This window comes from Quercus lobata, chromosome 7 (genome assembly GCF_001633185.2).
Source record: "Quercus lobata isolate SW786 chromosome 7, ValleyOak3.0 Primary Assembly, whole genome shotgun sequence".
NCBI classification, from domain to species: domain Eukaryota; kingdom Viridiplantae; phylum Streptophyta; class Magnoliopsida; order Fagales; family Fagaceae; genus Quercus; species Quercus lobata.
In genome coordinates, this window is record NC_044910.1 from 24028543 (window position 1) to 24045081 (window position 16539).

The following is a 16539-nucleotide window of genomic DNA, read 5'->3' on the forward strand; positions in this document are numbered from 1 at the left end:
TCACGCCAAGAGTACGTGGTGGTGATTGTTTATTTATTGACAGCACATAAATGTAAAAAATAAAAGGAAAACAGATGATGAGAGAGAAAATAAAATGTACAAGAAACGGGTACCAGTTGCCAAGAGAGGGGATTATTTGAAGAAACTTTCCATTTTTGATTTTTGAGTAATTGACAAGTTATCTATTCTTCAATGGAAAACCAACACATGATGTGCTGGTTTGTGACTAGAAACAATGACAAGTTATCTATTCTTAGTAGAATCATAGCTGATTCATAAGATGAGGTTTGCTATACCGATGATATCATTATCATCACTGTCTTGAATGTGATTAGAACCATTAAAAAACAAACGCTTTTGTATGCATTTGGATATGTTTTCTTGGTTGTTTAATTATTGGAATCACCATTAAAGAAAGGAAATTTATTACTATTATTATTATTATTATTATTATTGGGGGTGGGACTGCCAAAAAAAAAAAAAAAAAAAGACCTCAAAAGGTTTAAAATTTGACTTTTTCTTTGGTTTCACAAATGCATGCACTTTCTTGTTTACTATTATCATAATGAATGCTGATTACTTTCAAGTGTATTAAATTCATTTTTTTTTTTTTTTAATTTGATGGTTACAACATAGGAGGAGAGGGAATATTCGATATTTGATAGTTACTCTCTTGTTTTTTATGATTATAATGAGTGCTGATTAATTTTTAAGTGAATTAAACTTCTTTTTTATAATTCAATGGTTACAACGAGGGTTGATAGAATTAAACTATTTTTTTTTTTAATAATTTAATGGTTACAATGGAAGGTATATTCGAATTTTGAATGTCTCAACTGAAAATATCAAAAAATAACAACAATTTGATCTATAAATCTCTTAACTAAGTGAATTAAACCCAAATACACGTATGGTTGCTTTTTTTTTTTAACATATGAACATACCCCAATTTTAGATTGATTGGATTTTTTTTCCCAGACAAATAATCAAACAATATTATTCTACCTACTCACATTAGATAATTTCTATTATGAGCATAGCATGCATGCATATTGAATGCTCTAAAATGTGTGAAAACACAAGAACTATTTAGACCCCCAAATTAAAATTACGGCTAAATTGCTTTTACTCTAACTTATCTAAGTATGGAACAAGAGTAAATGAGACGCAATAAATTGATAACTATTCTAGTGTATAAACACGAATAACAAATAATAAATATAAAGCACAAGAGTAAGAGAAGAGAGAATGCAAACACAAAGACAACACAGCGATGTGTTATCGAAGAGGAAACCAAAGTCCTCGACGTAAAACCTCTCTGCCGCCCTCCAAGTGGTAATCGATCCACTAGACAATCAGTTGGGATACATGGGTTAGTAAGAAACACTCCAAGCCTAATCTACCCGATGTACCTAAGCCCTCCGAGCTCCTACTCCAACAAGGCTTCTCGGAACCATGTCTTGTCTAGCTCTCCGAATCCCATAATCCACCCGATTGCATCCGCCAAACCTCACTGGCTTCTTTTGGCAATTTCCCAAAGCTCCCTAAGGTCCAAAACACTCTTTACACTCTGAATAGGTGCGAATTGTGTTTGGGTACAAATCTCCTCTCAAGGTATGACAATGGGAGAGGGAAGGAGAAGAGGCTAGAATGATTTCTTCATTAAGGATGAATAGCTCTCTCTCTAAAAGATGGGGGCGTGTGTGTTGTAGAAAACCTATCTAGGGTTTTTCTCTCTGAATGGCCTCCTTACAATTTATGTAGGTAATGAGGGTATATATAGTATGGGTGAAGGGTAAGAAAGTCACACTTAAAAATTTTCCAGGCAGAATGTCTCGCAACTACCTTGCGAGAAGGCCTTACCCACGAGGAAGGCCTTACCCGCGAGACACTCGCGAAATTGACAGCCTAGCATAACTTGTCAGCTTCTAGTCATGAACTTCTCATATGGCTACTTCGCGGGTTAGCTTCTCGTGAAATCCACTTGATCTTCAATTAAGCTTGAGTCTTCACCAACTTAATACTAAACCCAATACAGTAAAATCCCACAAAAATACAAGAAACAAAATTAAATCAATTACAACATTTTTTGTCAGTGAATAAAGCCAACATAAAACATAGTTGTAAATCACAACTTTACAATCTCTCCCTTTGACTATTCCATGACAAAACACCCTATAACAGACTCTAGAGTTAAACGTGAGTTTGGGAACAATGGTAAAACTCACTCACACCTAAATCTAAAACCTGTGATGAACTTGGAACATATATACATGTAACCTGAAACACTTGCACAAAACGCATTAGACCCTCAAGGTAAATCAAGTGATAAAAGGACAAATATAATGTAACAAGTAAAATGCGATCAAGTAAGCATGATGTGAAACATGTGAGCAACTTGATCATACACCAGACAGTCATATGGAAATGACTACAATAATCATATAGCAAAGCAAATGATCATTCGAACATGCAACCAATAAAGCATAATAGCGTAAAGATAAATGCATGTCTAACACATAAGTATGATGCGATGAGAGCAGCAAAGTATAGATACTAAACATAACTCAAAGTACCATAAAACAATGAGAAAACAAGCATAATATAATCAAAATAAAACAAGGTTTTCTCATAAAAAATGTCTTCTCCCCCTTGGTATATGCATCTCCCCTATGGCTTTCTCCCCCTACGAATGTGGACGAGGTATAATTTTTCCCCCCTAAGATTGTGCACATGAGTCATATATAAATGACGATACATTCTGGTATACTCTCTAGTATACTCTCCCCCTTTTTTCATGAATAGACAAATGAATTAAGAGAAAGCAGGGAAAGAAAAGAAGATATGAACGAGGACAAGATGCATGAGGGGTGCAAGATGAATGAGAAAATAAAGCTCAAACGAAAGACAAAAACATCTAAAAAAAATGCTACAAAGCATAAAGAACATATGACATGCTAAGGATGATGGAACATGATGTAAACCTAGGCATGACATAGACACAAGAACATGTTATACGTGCTAAAAGGTCTAAAAAGACTTAACTAGCATAAGTGAAGTACAAAACATGTGAAGTGATCAAGTGTGTGCAACAAAGGTGCATCTAGTGTGCATGTGAGATGTATGACCAATGCATGAGCAAGCACTCAAGGGGCAAAGTGTATAAAACACATAACCAATGATCAAAACATGATAAACATGAATAATTATGGTTATCCCCAAAAATTGGAACTCATCGGAGTCCAAAACAACGAGAAAATTCCATTTGGACATTTTATCAAACACTTAGAGTGCACACTCTACACATGTATGTTAAACAATGCATGAACATATGAAAATCTTGCCTAAATACATATTATTTTTGCCACAAGGTGCCAACATCCAAAGCAAATCATCATTCAAAACAAATTCCAATAAAAAAGATTGACAAAAATTAAGTTTTCCAACTCCCATTTGAAAAAATCCCAAATATGAACATAAAACCCCAAAAAACATAATCTAAGGATCAAAATCAATGAAAAGAGTTAAAGATTATCTTAGAGATGTTAATGGAATGAAAAATAATTGAATTCAGTTGGGTTCTGATGTAGAAACATTAAAATAGGGGCTTGGGAGAAGATGGGAGGCGTTTAAAACAGATGTCCCACGAAATGCCCTTTAAAAGCTAATCTGGAAATTTCCGCTAGTAATTTTGCTAGTTAGCTTACCACGAAAATTTCGCTAGTATTTTGCTGGTAAGCTTTACTCGCGAAATAGTCGTAAAACTCTCTGTCCAAAGCTGAAAAACATGAGAATTGGACCCTTTAACTCGTGACTGAACTTACGCATGAAATAAGTCACGAAAACACCTAGAAAGCATGGTTTTCACACAAAAATAACTTGAAAAAGTTTGAAAAACATGGGTGATACAAATCGCTTCCAAAAGCAAACAAAAAGAACAAAAATCTTTTTGGTTTGATCCACATATGGTTGAGCACACACCCATCACATTTGAACATGTACAATCACACAAATGAAATAGATATTCATTGAACATTAGACTTGTGTGTTGTGAGTGTGGATCAAGTGTGGAATAGTCCTTAGTCTAGAGTGAAATTTCAATGATCAATTCAATTAAGTCATACACAACTAATATTAAGTCAAGTGATCTATCTCAATTATAGAAATGAACATATATGACCTCCCACAAAAATGATTACGAAATCTTTGAAGCTTTTCATTTGACTTCTTTACAAATTATAACATTTGATCATTTTTGGATAATACATCTCTGTTTGAGATCAGTGCTTGAAATTTTTGATATTTCAACTTTGAGAATTAGCCTTTGACTTTTTAAGCACCATACTTTCAATACAAAAGTCAATTTTCATTTTTCCTAGTCAAATACTAGTATGTGTGATGGCTTTTGCAACTCATTATCTCTTTTCATTTTGAGATTTACATTTGTTGAGCTCTTCAAGAAAAGAAAAAAAAATAAAGTGGGAAGAGATATAGGCACAAGTCTATGTAAGTATCAAAACCATCAAGACTATTGACCAATCATTTATGACAAGCTTAAAAATCTATTTACAACAATCACACATAGTTTTCAAGATTTCTCCCACACAGATATATGTGCATACATAACAAGTTAAGCTTGTAAATGCACTACACCATTAGTACGAAAGTACTAAGCCAAACTCACAAGTGAAATGTGCTCAAACATATACGATCAAATTTTTTGAATTTTCCACTTTTTATGTGTTTTTGGATTTTTACACACAAAAACAAAAGCATAAAAGTACGATCAAAAGCAAAAACAATGCATACAAATAAATGCAAGATGTACAAATGCATGATAATGAAGCATCTAATGCATAAAGAGTCCTACAAAGATCAAAAGTATTAGATTAAGGACCAAAAGAGAAAAAGCTCAACCATAGGAACCCTTTCTCATCCAAACGGAATGATTGTTTGAAATGAGTGTCTCATGAGAAGTGAGACGAGAGTTGGAAGAATGAGAACCGGAGATGCACATAGACAAGGAGCTAAGAACATTAAACACTTTCTTTAACAACATGCTATTTTTACTCAAATCCGATTTACCCTTTTTAGCACAACTTCCAAGAAGCTCAAGTTTCTCTTTTCTTTTGATTCTTTTAAGAGCATGACAAACAATGGTGACAAACAATGGGTTTAGGTCCATTAGGCTTCTTAGGGAGTGATCTAGCACCATGGTTTTGTTCTTTCTTCAACATGGAGTATTGAGGTCTTATGTGACCAATCACACCGTAATGGTGGCAAGTAGGAACAAACTTAGATTCACTCAATTCCCTAGGATGAGACCTAAATAGAGGCTTAGGCTTAAGAGCCTTTCTCTCCACCTTTTGATTCCTTTTATGTGGAGGAATGTACACCGATTTCTCCTTTGAGGTAGAACACACAATATGTACAAAATCGAGAACCACAACATGATTGCAACAAATATTTTCATCTTTTTTAGCAATAGATTCATCAATCAAACACTTGGCATGCATCTTAAGAGATTTATTTTCAAATTTAAGATCATCAACAAGTTTGTTAGACAAAACAAGTTTAACATCCAAGTCCATATTCAAACATTGAAACTCCTTTAGTTTTTCAAGAGACTGTTCAGTAAGTTTCTTATACTTTTCAACCAATTTATTGGATTCATTGAGCTTAGCAATCAAATCATCCTTTTCACAAATGAACTTGTTGAAATTCTCATAAAACTTCTTAGCCTTTTTCTTTAAGAGTTTGACATTTTGAATATCAACAACAACACCCATAGATTCATGTAACATGTCATCACAATTATGAGGATTAACACTCATAGAGGCATTTTCACAAACACATGGCATGTTACACTCACAAACATTCATAGAAGCATACAAAACACTATCTATGGCAAAACACACAAGGAGCCAAGGATCACACTTAGGTAATAAAACCAAAACAAATGGACCCGCTCTGATACCAATTGAATGCTCTAAAATGTGTGAAAACACAAGAGCTATTTAGACCCTCAAATTAAAATTACAGCTACATTGCTTTTACTCTAACTTATCTAAGTGCGGAACAAAAGTAAATGAGGCGCAATAAACCGATAATTACTCTAGTGCATAAACATGAATAACAAACAATAAATATAAAGTACAAGAGTAAGGGAAGAGAGAATGCAAACACAAAGACAACATAGCGATGTGTTATCGAAGAGGAAACCGAAGTTCTCGGTGTAAAACCTCTCCGCCGCCCTCCAAGTGATAATCGATTCATTAGACAATCAGTTGGGATACATGGGTTAGCAAGAGACGCTCCAAGCTTAATCTACTCGATATACCTAAGCCCTCCAAGCTCCTACTTCAACAAGACTTCTCGGAATCGTGTCTTATCTAGCTCTCTGGATTCCGCAATCCACCTGATTACATCTGCCAAACCTTACTGGCTTCTTTTGGCAATTCCCCAAAACTTCCCAAGCTCCAAAACACTTTCTACACTCTGAAAAGGTGTGAGTTGTGTTTGAGTACAAATCTCTTCTCAAGGTATGACAATGTGAGAGAGAAAGAGAAGAGGTTACAATGATTTCTCACTAAGGATGAGTAGCTCACTCTCTAAAAAATGGGTGTTTGTATTGTAGAAAACTTATCTAGGGTTTTTCTCTCTGAATGGCCTCCTTTACATTTGTGGATAATGAGGGTATATATAGCATGGGTGAAGGGTAAGCAAGTCACACTTAAAAAACCTCTATTCAGAATGTTTCGCGACTGCCTTGCCGGAAGGCCTAACCTGCGAGACACTTGCGAAAACGATAGCTTGGCACGACTCTTCAGCTTCCAATCATGTGCTCCTCACATGGCTCTTTCACGGATTAGCTTCTCACAAGCTTCTTGCGAAATCCACTGATTCTCCATTTAAGCTTGATTCTTCACCAACTTAATACTAAACTCAATACAATAAAATCCCACAAAATACAAGGAACAAAATTAAAGTAATTACAACACTTTTTGTCATGGAATAAGCCAACACTAAAACATAGTTGTAAATCACAACTTTACAGATATGAAATTGGATAACTTCTATTATGAGTGGCATGCATGCCAATGAAATTCAAAGAAGAGGTCATATTTTTTGATTCAAAATTATTTTAAGATTTTCTTACTAAAAGTCTTAGTATGAGAATGAGAGTAATCTCATATTAAATTGTGAAATACATAAGTTCTAGACGGGGCAAACAGGCCAAGTTGGGTCATGTTAATTAGGTTTGAATAGAAAATGAGTCATCTTAAATAGGTTAGAAACAAATCTGATCAATCCGGTTTTGGGTCGGGTTAGATTCTAATTGACTCATATATTTTTACATGGATTTTTTTTAAAGCATGTATTTTCCACTTGGCAAGTTATGCAATAAATTATTTGGTGTGAAATGCATTAATTTATATTCACCCATGTCAAAGAAGAGTTCAAGTCAACAAATTGATACTTGCTTCAATATTCAATAATAAAATTATACAAATCCTAGCATTTCTAACCAAAACAAAATAGCACAAGTACAAATAAGTTTAGTTAACTATTTGAATATTTAATATAAAAAATAAACAAGTTCCATTTTCACACAATATTAATATCCCAAAATTGAGAAGAAAATTATAAATGCCCCATTGGATAAGCTAATTTGACAAATAATAAAAACACATAAGAAATTTACAATCTTGAAAACTTATTTCATAATCTAATATCATGAAAAATAATCTAATTGTTGTGTTTAATTTTAGATGCAATTACGTTGGCATTATCTATAAACATTTTTTTAATAAAAAAATTAGTATTAAAAAAAAAGGGCTGGGTGATGGGTCAACTTGTAGTATTTTTAGATAACGTCATTCAAATACAATGACCTAAAGAAAGAAATAAAGCCATTATGAAAAATGAGTAATTGAGGCATTTTATTTTCTCACTTGGAATAGAGTCAAAAATAGATATTTGAAAGGATTTCATCCCTGGCAATGGACATATTAAGTCCTAACAGCTCCCCCTTAAGACTCCAACTGAGCAATTAATAGGGACATCATCTATTACACAGTATTATTTTAGGAAAGAAATGCCTTTCAATCAAGTCTCCTTCCAATTGCCGCTACCTCCCAAAGGATCCACCAGAACCTCTAAAGACGAAGAAGAAGGCGACGATGAGGAGGGGGTTGAAGAAGTCAGCGATGATGTACAAGAGGTTATAGATTAAGATGGCCATGTAATTGAAGAAGCTGAAGATGACGGTGGCAATGAAGAGGAGGTTGAAGAAGAAGGGGTGTCGAAGTTGAGGAAGTTGAAGAAGAAAGGGGTGTTGAAATTGAGGAAGTAGAACAAGAATGCAACGATGAAGAGGAAGTTGAAGATGAAGGCAACCATGTAATTGAGGAAATTGAATTACATGGCCATCTTCATCTTCAACCACTTCTTCATTGCAGCATTCTTCTTCAAATTCCTCAATTTCAATTCCCCCTTCATCTTCAACTTCCTCAATTTCAAAGCTTCCTTCTTCTTCAACCTCCTCTTCATCGCCACCACTTTCTTAAGCTTCCTCAAGTACATGGCCACCTTCATCTTCAACCTCCTCTTCATCGCTATCACCTTCTTCAACCACAAAAAATCTATTGCCACACATTAAGCCTCAAGGCCGCCACTTCCAAAATAGCCCCAAATTCAAGCTCCTCCTAGTAACGTATCTCTTAATTTATTCTTTGCATTGACACCATATATATAATTATATAATTTATGTCATAATTATGGGTCATTCTACCATTCATTTAATTTAAGTGGATATTGGTTACTGATAGAGCATGTTACATATATAAACAGAAAACAAAAAACAAAATAAGAATTTTCTTTTGCACTAAGAGCGTCAACATCCCACAATTCCAATTCTACTATATTTTATCATTTCAAAAAGCCACTTTATCATTATACCATACCATTTTACAATACTTCCAGCATCCCAAACTTTTATTTTCCTATTCTACTCATTAAAATAATATATCTACACAATAAAATAATATTTCCCCCAATCACCATCATTTATTCTTTCATTCTCATTCTTTCTTTTCAATAACCACAAATTTTACAGAAAACACCATCACCACATGCCCACCACCGCTGCACTACACACACTTGACACCACCACCACCACTACCAACAACCCATAATCTACCATCAACACCAAAAAAAAAAAAAAAAAAAAAAAAAAAAAAAAAAAAGCATCAAACACCAATCACCCAAACACCACAGCCCAACACCGATCACCCAAACACCACACCGATCACCCAAAAAAAAAACCACCTGCAAATCTCTATAGCCCAACGCCGATCACCCAAACACCGATCACCCAAGCCAATCCGAACCCATGCAACCCATGCAACCCACGGCAAACCCACAGCCCAACGCCGATCACCCAAACACCACACTGATCACCCAAAAAAAAAAAAAAACCACCTGTAGAAATCCACAGCCCAACGCCGATCATCCACGCCAATCCGAACCCATGCAACCCATGGCAAACCCACAGCCCAACGCTGATCTCCACACCACACCCAAACCCACGCAACCCACGGCAAACCCAAACAAAACCCACAACCCAACACCAATCTCCACACCACAACCTAACGCCAATCTCTGCACCAAACCCCAAACGCCGATCTCCATTCCACCACACTGATCTTGAGTTTTGGTGGCTATGGAGTTTTGAGTTTTGTAGGCTTTGGAGTTTTGAGTCTGAAGAGAGGGAGTGAGTGAGGACTGAAAGGAGAGAGAATCAGAGATTTTGAGACGGATAGAGAGAGAGACACAATAAAATATTAGTTTTTTCTTTTTTAGAATTATGCTACAGTGCAATTCTAAAGATAGAATTGCACTGTCGCACTATTGCAAAAAATTTTGCAATACTTAGCAATAGCATTTCCTGATGCAATACATTTTGGGGCTTGAAATGCCAAATATCTCTTACATTTGGCATTAGCATTCCCCAATACTAATGCTCTAACAGGCTTCTTTCTCCCCTTCTATCTCTTCTTCCATGCCTCATCCATTCCAAACTAGCCAAAAGAAACCTAAACGACTACTAAACAAAACCCTCTCCTTCTATGCTTCTTCTTTTCCAAACCAGCCACAGTAAACCTAGACAGCTACTAAACAAAACTCTAAGGAAAACCCACAAAAGAAGAAATTGAGTTCTTCAATTCCAACCTTTCTCTGGCCTGGTGATGATATTAGTGCATTGAATCCGTCAAACAGGTTTCTCTTTCTCTTTTTCTACTGCTATAGTTTGATTTTAGTCTACTTAAAATTGAGTTTGGGCGGAGAAAGTAATGAGAGAATTTGTGGTTACTTGACTATTTTTTTCTATTCCCAATATTGAAGAAATCTGATACTTGCTTTACTCTGCTTGATAACGAATTTATGGTTACTTTGTCTATTCAAAAGATATTTGCTTTACTTTAATTGAACTAGGTGTGTATCTTAAGTTATATGGTCTCAATTGTGTAGTCCTCACACTTGCATATAGGGGTGTCAATGTTCGGCCCAACCCGAGAGCACGACACGAACCCAACACGAGTTACTGTGGGTTAGAGTTGGGCCTTAATGGGTTTGGTCATAAACGGGTCAACCCAAAAGTGACACGATAAGAAATGTGTCATAAGCAGGTCAACTTGCGTAACCCGCAATAGACATGTTTGACACTTCAATTTATTTGTATCAACCCGAAATGACCTGCTTAACACAACCAGTTTAACTTGTATAACAAATAAATATTCATTTTATTTTAGATTTGTCAAATACCTTTTATATCCAACATATATTTTTTTAAAAAGAAAAGTGAATAATTACAAAAACTTATAAGGGATATAATTGGAAATTGAAACTTCACAAATCCTAGATCTCTAAACCCTACAAACCCTAAATCTCTAATTTATTTTATTTTATTTTATTTCAGCTGTACTGCTCGCTCTACTATTTTATAGACTCACGCCTAATTCTCAAACTCAAAATCTCAAACCAGTTATTGCTCTCTCTCTCTCTCTCTCTCTCTCTCTCTCTCTCTCTCTCTCATGTGTTTAGTGAGTTTTAGAATTAAAGAAAACCGTTTTCTTGGTATTTCAAAATTTTGTAGTAATTTTTTCTGCATAATGTTTTTGTTCTATAAACTTTGAACCTATGTGCCGTTATTAATATATGAGATATATTAATTATTGATTAAGGCCACAGTTGTAGCTTTTGTCTTGTGCCGTGTGTGTGTTTTTTTTTTTTTTTTTTTGTGTTTGTATTAGTGTTGGACACCGTCTGCATATCTTGCAAGTGGGTTTATTAAGATAGTTTATAAACTAGATCTGATGAGTATTGTCTTTAAAACTATTGAGGCATGATCATATTTTGTAACTACTAATACTTATATATATATATATATATATATATATTGGCATAGAACTTGCACAAATGAAATTGGATGAGCTTGTGGAAGATGTTATGAATTTGGACATCAACAAAGAATCTATGGATGATAATCATAGTTATAATCAGGATTAGTCTACTGTTTGCTCAAATTCTTTTAATATTTATACTTAGCATTTGGCAAGTTCCAAGGATATTATATTTTTGTTAAACTATGTTATTTTATTTTTGTTAAACTATGTTATTTTGAATTTGGGTTGAAGCGTATGCACTTCTTTTAGAGTATAAAGAACTTATTTCTAGATGAATGTTATGTTTTTATTGAACTATATTATTTTGAATGTGAGTTGAAGACTTGAAGTATATGCACTGCTTTTAGGATGTAAAAAAATTATTTCTAGATGAATGTTACATTTAATATTATGTATGTTGAAATGGGTTATGTTGCATTCATGTCAACCTAACACGACTCGTTTATTAAGTGTGTTAAATGGGTTGGGTTAGGTCAACTCGCCTTATTAACAGGTCGGGTTAGGGTTGAAGGATCATGACACGATTATTAAATGGGTTGGGTTAGGGTTAAGCCATTTAGTCGAATACCTCTACCTCAACACAATACGAACCCGACATGCTAACCCGAATCGACACTCCTACTTGCATATGTTTTATGGCTATACGGATAATGGGCTTCTGATTTCATACCTGATAGAATTTTACCACTCTATCCAACTGCCGCCTTATCAAAAAAATTTGTTTGGTGTCATTTAGTGCGATCCTTCCTTTATTATGTTAAGAGCAACTGTCACATTCAGTCAATTGATTATTATTCAAGTAGTTTTCTTGTTGTTATATTACTCTGTAGATAAACAAGTGATTATTCTAGAGTCAGAGACTTCAGTGTTTTCAATCTAGGGTAATTTCAACTTAGGATTTTTTGGGACTGAGGCGAGAAACTGACTTTTCAAAATTTCCTACTATGATACTAATAAAATTTGAAATTTCCTTAAACTTTACTTATCTGCCCCCACAATTATGAGAGAGAGAGAGAGAGAGAGAGAGAGAGAGAGAAGATTACAAATTTAATTTATCATAAAATCCATTAAATCTTACAATTTTGGCCTCCTCAAATCTTACATAAAGTAGGTTTCTTTTACATAAATGAGTGGTTGTTGATGGGAGTGACGAGAATGCATTACCTTGACGAAGTCAACACTAATGACGAGGTCATCCCTAGCGACGAGGAAATCAACCATCACTGACGAGGGAAGGAAAGTCATTCAATGATGCCAGCCAGTAGCCTGAGCAGTTACGAAACCAGTAAAACAGACCGTTGGGAGCCTATTAAAAGCCCCACTATTGGGCTGGAGGCGTTACTAAGAAAGGCATTAACACTCCAACGGCTAGCAACCAAAATCACATATATAAAGCCCTTGCATTGGCAGCACAAGGTACATATACGGATATTCTAAGAAAATACCTATTACTTTTCTAGTTCATTCATTCCCATTTGGCAAATTGCTTTTCTGTTCTAACTTTGGCATCGGAGGCGTTGTGGCAGGTACCACACCGGTGACCCTTTTAAAGGATACATTGGTGCTGACGGGGAGTTCCATCTGCCCATTTCGACTGACGAATTCACACTTCATTAGTTTGGCGCCGTCTGTGGGAACGACATTCTCAGATTCATATCTGAAAACGTAGTTTCTATCAACCCTCTACAGTCAGATGGAATCCAACCCAGATTCAGCAGCCTTGGCCCAACAAGTTCAAGCCCTTGCAGCCACCATTGAAGAACTCACCAAACAAAACCAAGAAATGAAGCTACGACTCCAGGAGGTTCAACAGGCTCAACAGGAAGAAAACCGGTCCAAGGGCAACCTGGAAAGAGAAAGGGCTAGCCATAGGAGAGGTACCCCTCAGAGGCCAACTACTCCGGACGAGCAGAACTTATATCTCCTTCGAGAAATGAGGAAGGAAATGGACTAACTGAGGAGCGCCATTAAGGAGAAGACGGACCGGAGCGTAGACAAAATGGTAAAGGCTACGGACTCGCCTTTCACCGCGGCGGTACTTGAATGCCCTGTACCATTAAAGTTTCGCTTACCTCAACTTGAGCCGTTCGACGGACTCAGAGACCCTCAGGACCAGCTTAATACCTTTAAGACGACTTTAGGTCTTCAACAACCACCTGACGAGATACTGTGTCATTCCTTTCCTACCACTCTCAAAGGAGCTGCAAGAGAATGGTTCACGAAGTTGCCAACCTCGTCTGTAGACAACTTCGAGCAACTAAGTAACGCTTTCTTGTGCCATTTCATAGGGGGGCAACGACCAAAGAGGCCGGCAGACTACTTACTCACCATTAGACAGGGAGAAAAGGAAACCCTGAGGTCATATGTCAAACGCTTCACCCGGGAGACTCTACAGGTGGACGAAGTCGATGACAAGGTGCAGCTGACGACCTTCAAAGCAGGACTGAGGTCCAGAGATCTTGTGGCCTCCCTCGCAAAAAACCCGCCAAAGACGATGGCAGAAATGCTCCTGAAAGCACAGAAGTACATGAACGCTGAAAACGCTTTAGCGGCCATAAAGGATGTAGAGAAGCCAGGAGACAAGGCAAAGAAAGAAGACGACCGTAGGGGGCAAAAGAGAGAGTGACCGGACCATCGGAACAATGGCGAGAATAGGAGGAAGGATGATAAAAGTCCTCGGACGATAAGATTTACTCCTTTGGTTATGCCTGTTGACAAAATTTTCACGCAGATCAAGGACGAGCATTACCTCAAATGGCCAAGACCATTGCACTCATCCCCCAATGTCCGTGACAAGAACAAGTACTGCCGTTTCCACAAAGATCACGGCCACAACACGGAAGACTGCAGAGACCTAAAGGAGTAGATAGAGGAGTTGATACATAAAGGGAAGTTACAAAAATATGTGAAGAAGGGAGAATATAGTAAATTCAGGGACGATAATAAAGGCCAGCATGAATCCTTTTCTCGGGACGACGACCGTCCATCCCAACCTCCGCACAAAGTGATCGAGGAGATAAAGACGATTACAGGGGGGCCATTCTCGGGAGGATCATTTAAATCACTCAAGAAGGCATACTAGAGGCAGGTAAACAGTGTCCACACCGTACCCCCGTCTAAGCATAGACGAACATACCAGGACATGTCCTTTAGTGAAGGAGACGCCATGGGAGTGAAGCAGCCCCACAACGATCCCTTGGTCATAATGCTGAATATAGAAGGGTTCAATACCAAGAGGATCCTCGTCGACAATGGCAGCTCCACAGACATCATCTACCTCCCAGCCTTCCAGCAACTGAGACTAGATCCGAGAAGACTACGCCCTTTTGACTCTCCACTCGTCAGCTTTAGCGGAGACAGGGTCTACCCCAGGGGCATAGTGACATTGACGGTGACGGCGGGGGCCTACCCAGTGCAGTTGACCCGTCAAGTAGACTTCTTAGTGGTAGATTGCCCCTCATCCTACAATGTCATCATTGGGAGGCCCACGCTCAACAAGTGGAAGGCGGTGACATCAACCTACTATTTAAAGGTAAAATTCCCAACAGATAATGGCGTCGGTGAAGTGAAAGGAGATCAAGTCCTGGCAAGAGAATGCTATCAAGCCGTCCTAGCTATGAAGGAGAACCACACATGGATGATTGAAGAAAAGGAAGAAGACAGGATAGAGGCCCTGGAAACGGTGGAATTGGTAGAAGGGGAAGCGAACAAGACGACTAAGATAGGAACGACGTTAAGCCCCGAGATGAGAACAAGACTCATAAGGTTCCTTAAAGAGAATCTAGATGTCTTCGCATGGAGCCATGAGGACATGTCGGGCATAGCCCCAGAAGTCCTCCAGCATAAGTTGAACGTGAACCCAGAACGGAAACCCGTCCAGCAAAGACGAAGAACCTTCGCCCCAGAACGAGATCAGGCAGTTGCAAAGGAAGTTACCAAACTCCTGACGGCAGGGTTCATCCGGGAGGTGTACTATCCTGAATGGCTCGCAAACGTCGTCCTATTAAAGAAAGTAAACAGGAAATGGAGGATGTGTATAGACTTCACTGACCTGAACAAGGCATGCCCAAAGGACAGCTTCCCTCTATCGAGAATAGACCAGCTCGTGGACTCCACAGCCGGGCACAAGTTACTAACGTTCATGGACGCCTTCTCAGGGTACAACCAGATAAAGATGGCTAAGGAAGACCAAGAGAAGACTGCTTTCATCACAAGTCAAGGACTCTACTGTTACAAGGTAATGCCTTTTGGATTGAAGAATGCTGGGGCTACGTATCAAAGGTTGGTGAACAAAATGTTCAGTCAACAGATTGGCAGGAACATGGAAGTGTACATGGACGATATGCTCGTCAAGAGTAAGGAAGAGCTCACACATCTAGACGACTTGAAGGAGACGTTTGCAACCCTCAAAACACACCAGATTAGGTTGAATCCAAGTAAGTGTGTTTTTGGGGTAGCTTCGGGAAAATTCTTGGGATTCAGGTGTCCCAAAGAGGGATAGAAGCAAACCCAGAGAAAGTATGAGCCATCATCGACATGACGTCACCCAGGACAGTCAAGGAAGTTCAAAAACTCACAGGAAGGATAGCAGCTTTGAACAGGTTCGTCTCCAGGGCTACAGACAAATGTCTGCCCTTTTTCAAGACCTTGAAGCAAGCTTTCGCCTGGACCGATGAATGTGAAGCTGCGTTCCAGGAACTAAAGCGTTACCTGAGCAGTCCACCCCTCTTAAGCCCGTCCAAAGAAGGGGAAGACCTATACTTATACTTGGCAGTGTCAGCCTCGGCAGTAAGTGCAGCCCTGATCAGAAAAGAGGGCACGAAGCAGCTCCCAGTTTACTACGTCAGTCAAGCCTTCCAAGGGGCTGAGTCCAGGTACCCAAGGATCGAAAAGATCTCGTTTGCGTTAATAGTAGCCTCGCGCAAGCTAAGGCAGTACTTTCAGGCAAACCCTATCCTTGTAATGATAGACCAACCGATCAAGAAATCAATGAACAAGCCTGAGGCAGCCGAAAGAATGGTCCAATGGGCGATTGAACTTAGTCAATTTGACATCGAGTACCATCCCAAAA

The 16539-nt window shown here is 37.8% G+C and overlaps 1 protein-coding gene across 1 annotated transcript; it reads left to right on the forward strand.

The window, feature by feature from the left end:
* Nucleotides 1–13467: 13467 nt before the first annotated feature.
* LOC115951774 lies at nucleotides 13468–14094 on the forward strand. The gene has a single exon (XM_031068921.1). It carries the CDS (start codon nucleotides 13468–13470, stop codon nucleotides 14092–14094), a length of 627 nt encoding a protein of 208 aa, XP_030924781.1.
* The last annotated feature ends 2445 nt before the right edge of the window (nucleotides 14095–16539 follow it).

Coding starts and splice junctions, on each gene's coding strand:
- LOC115951774 (XM_031068921.1), top strand. CDS start 13,468: ATGGTAAAGGCTACGGACTCGCCTTTCACCGCGGCGGTACTTGAATGC.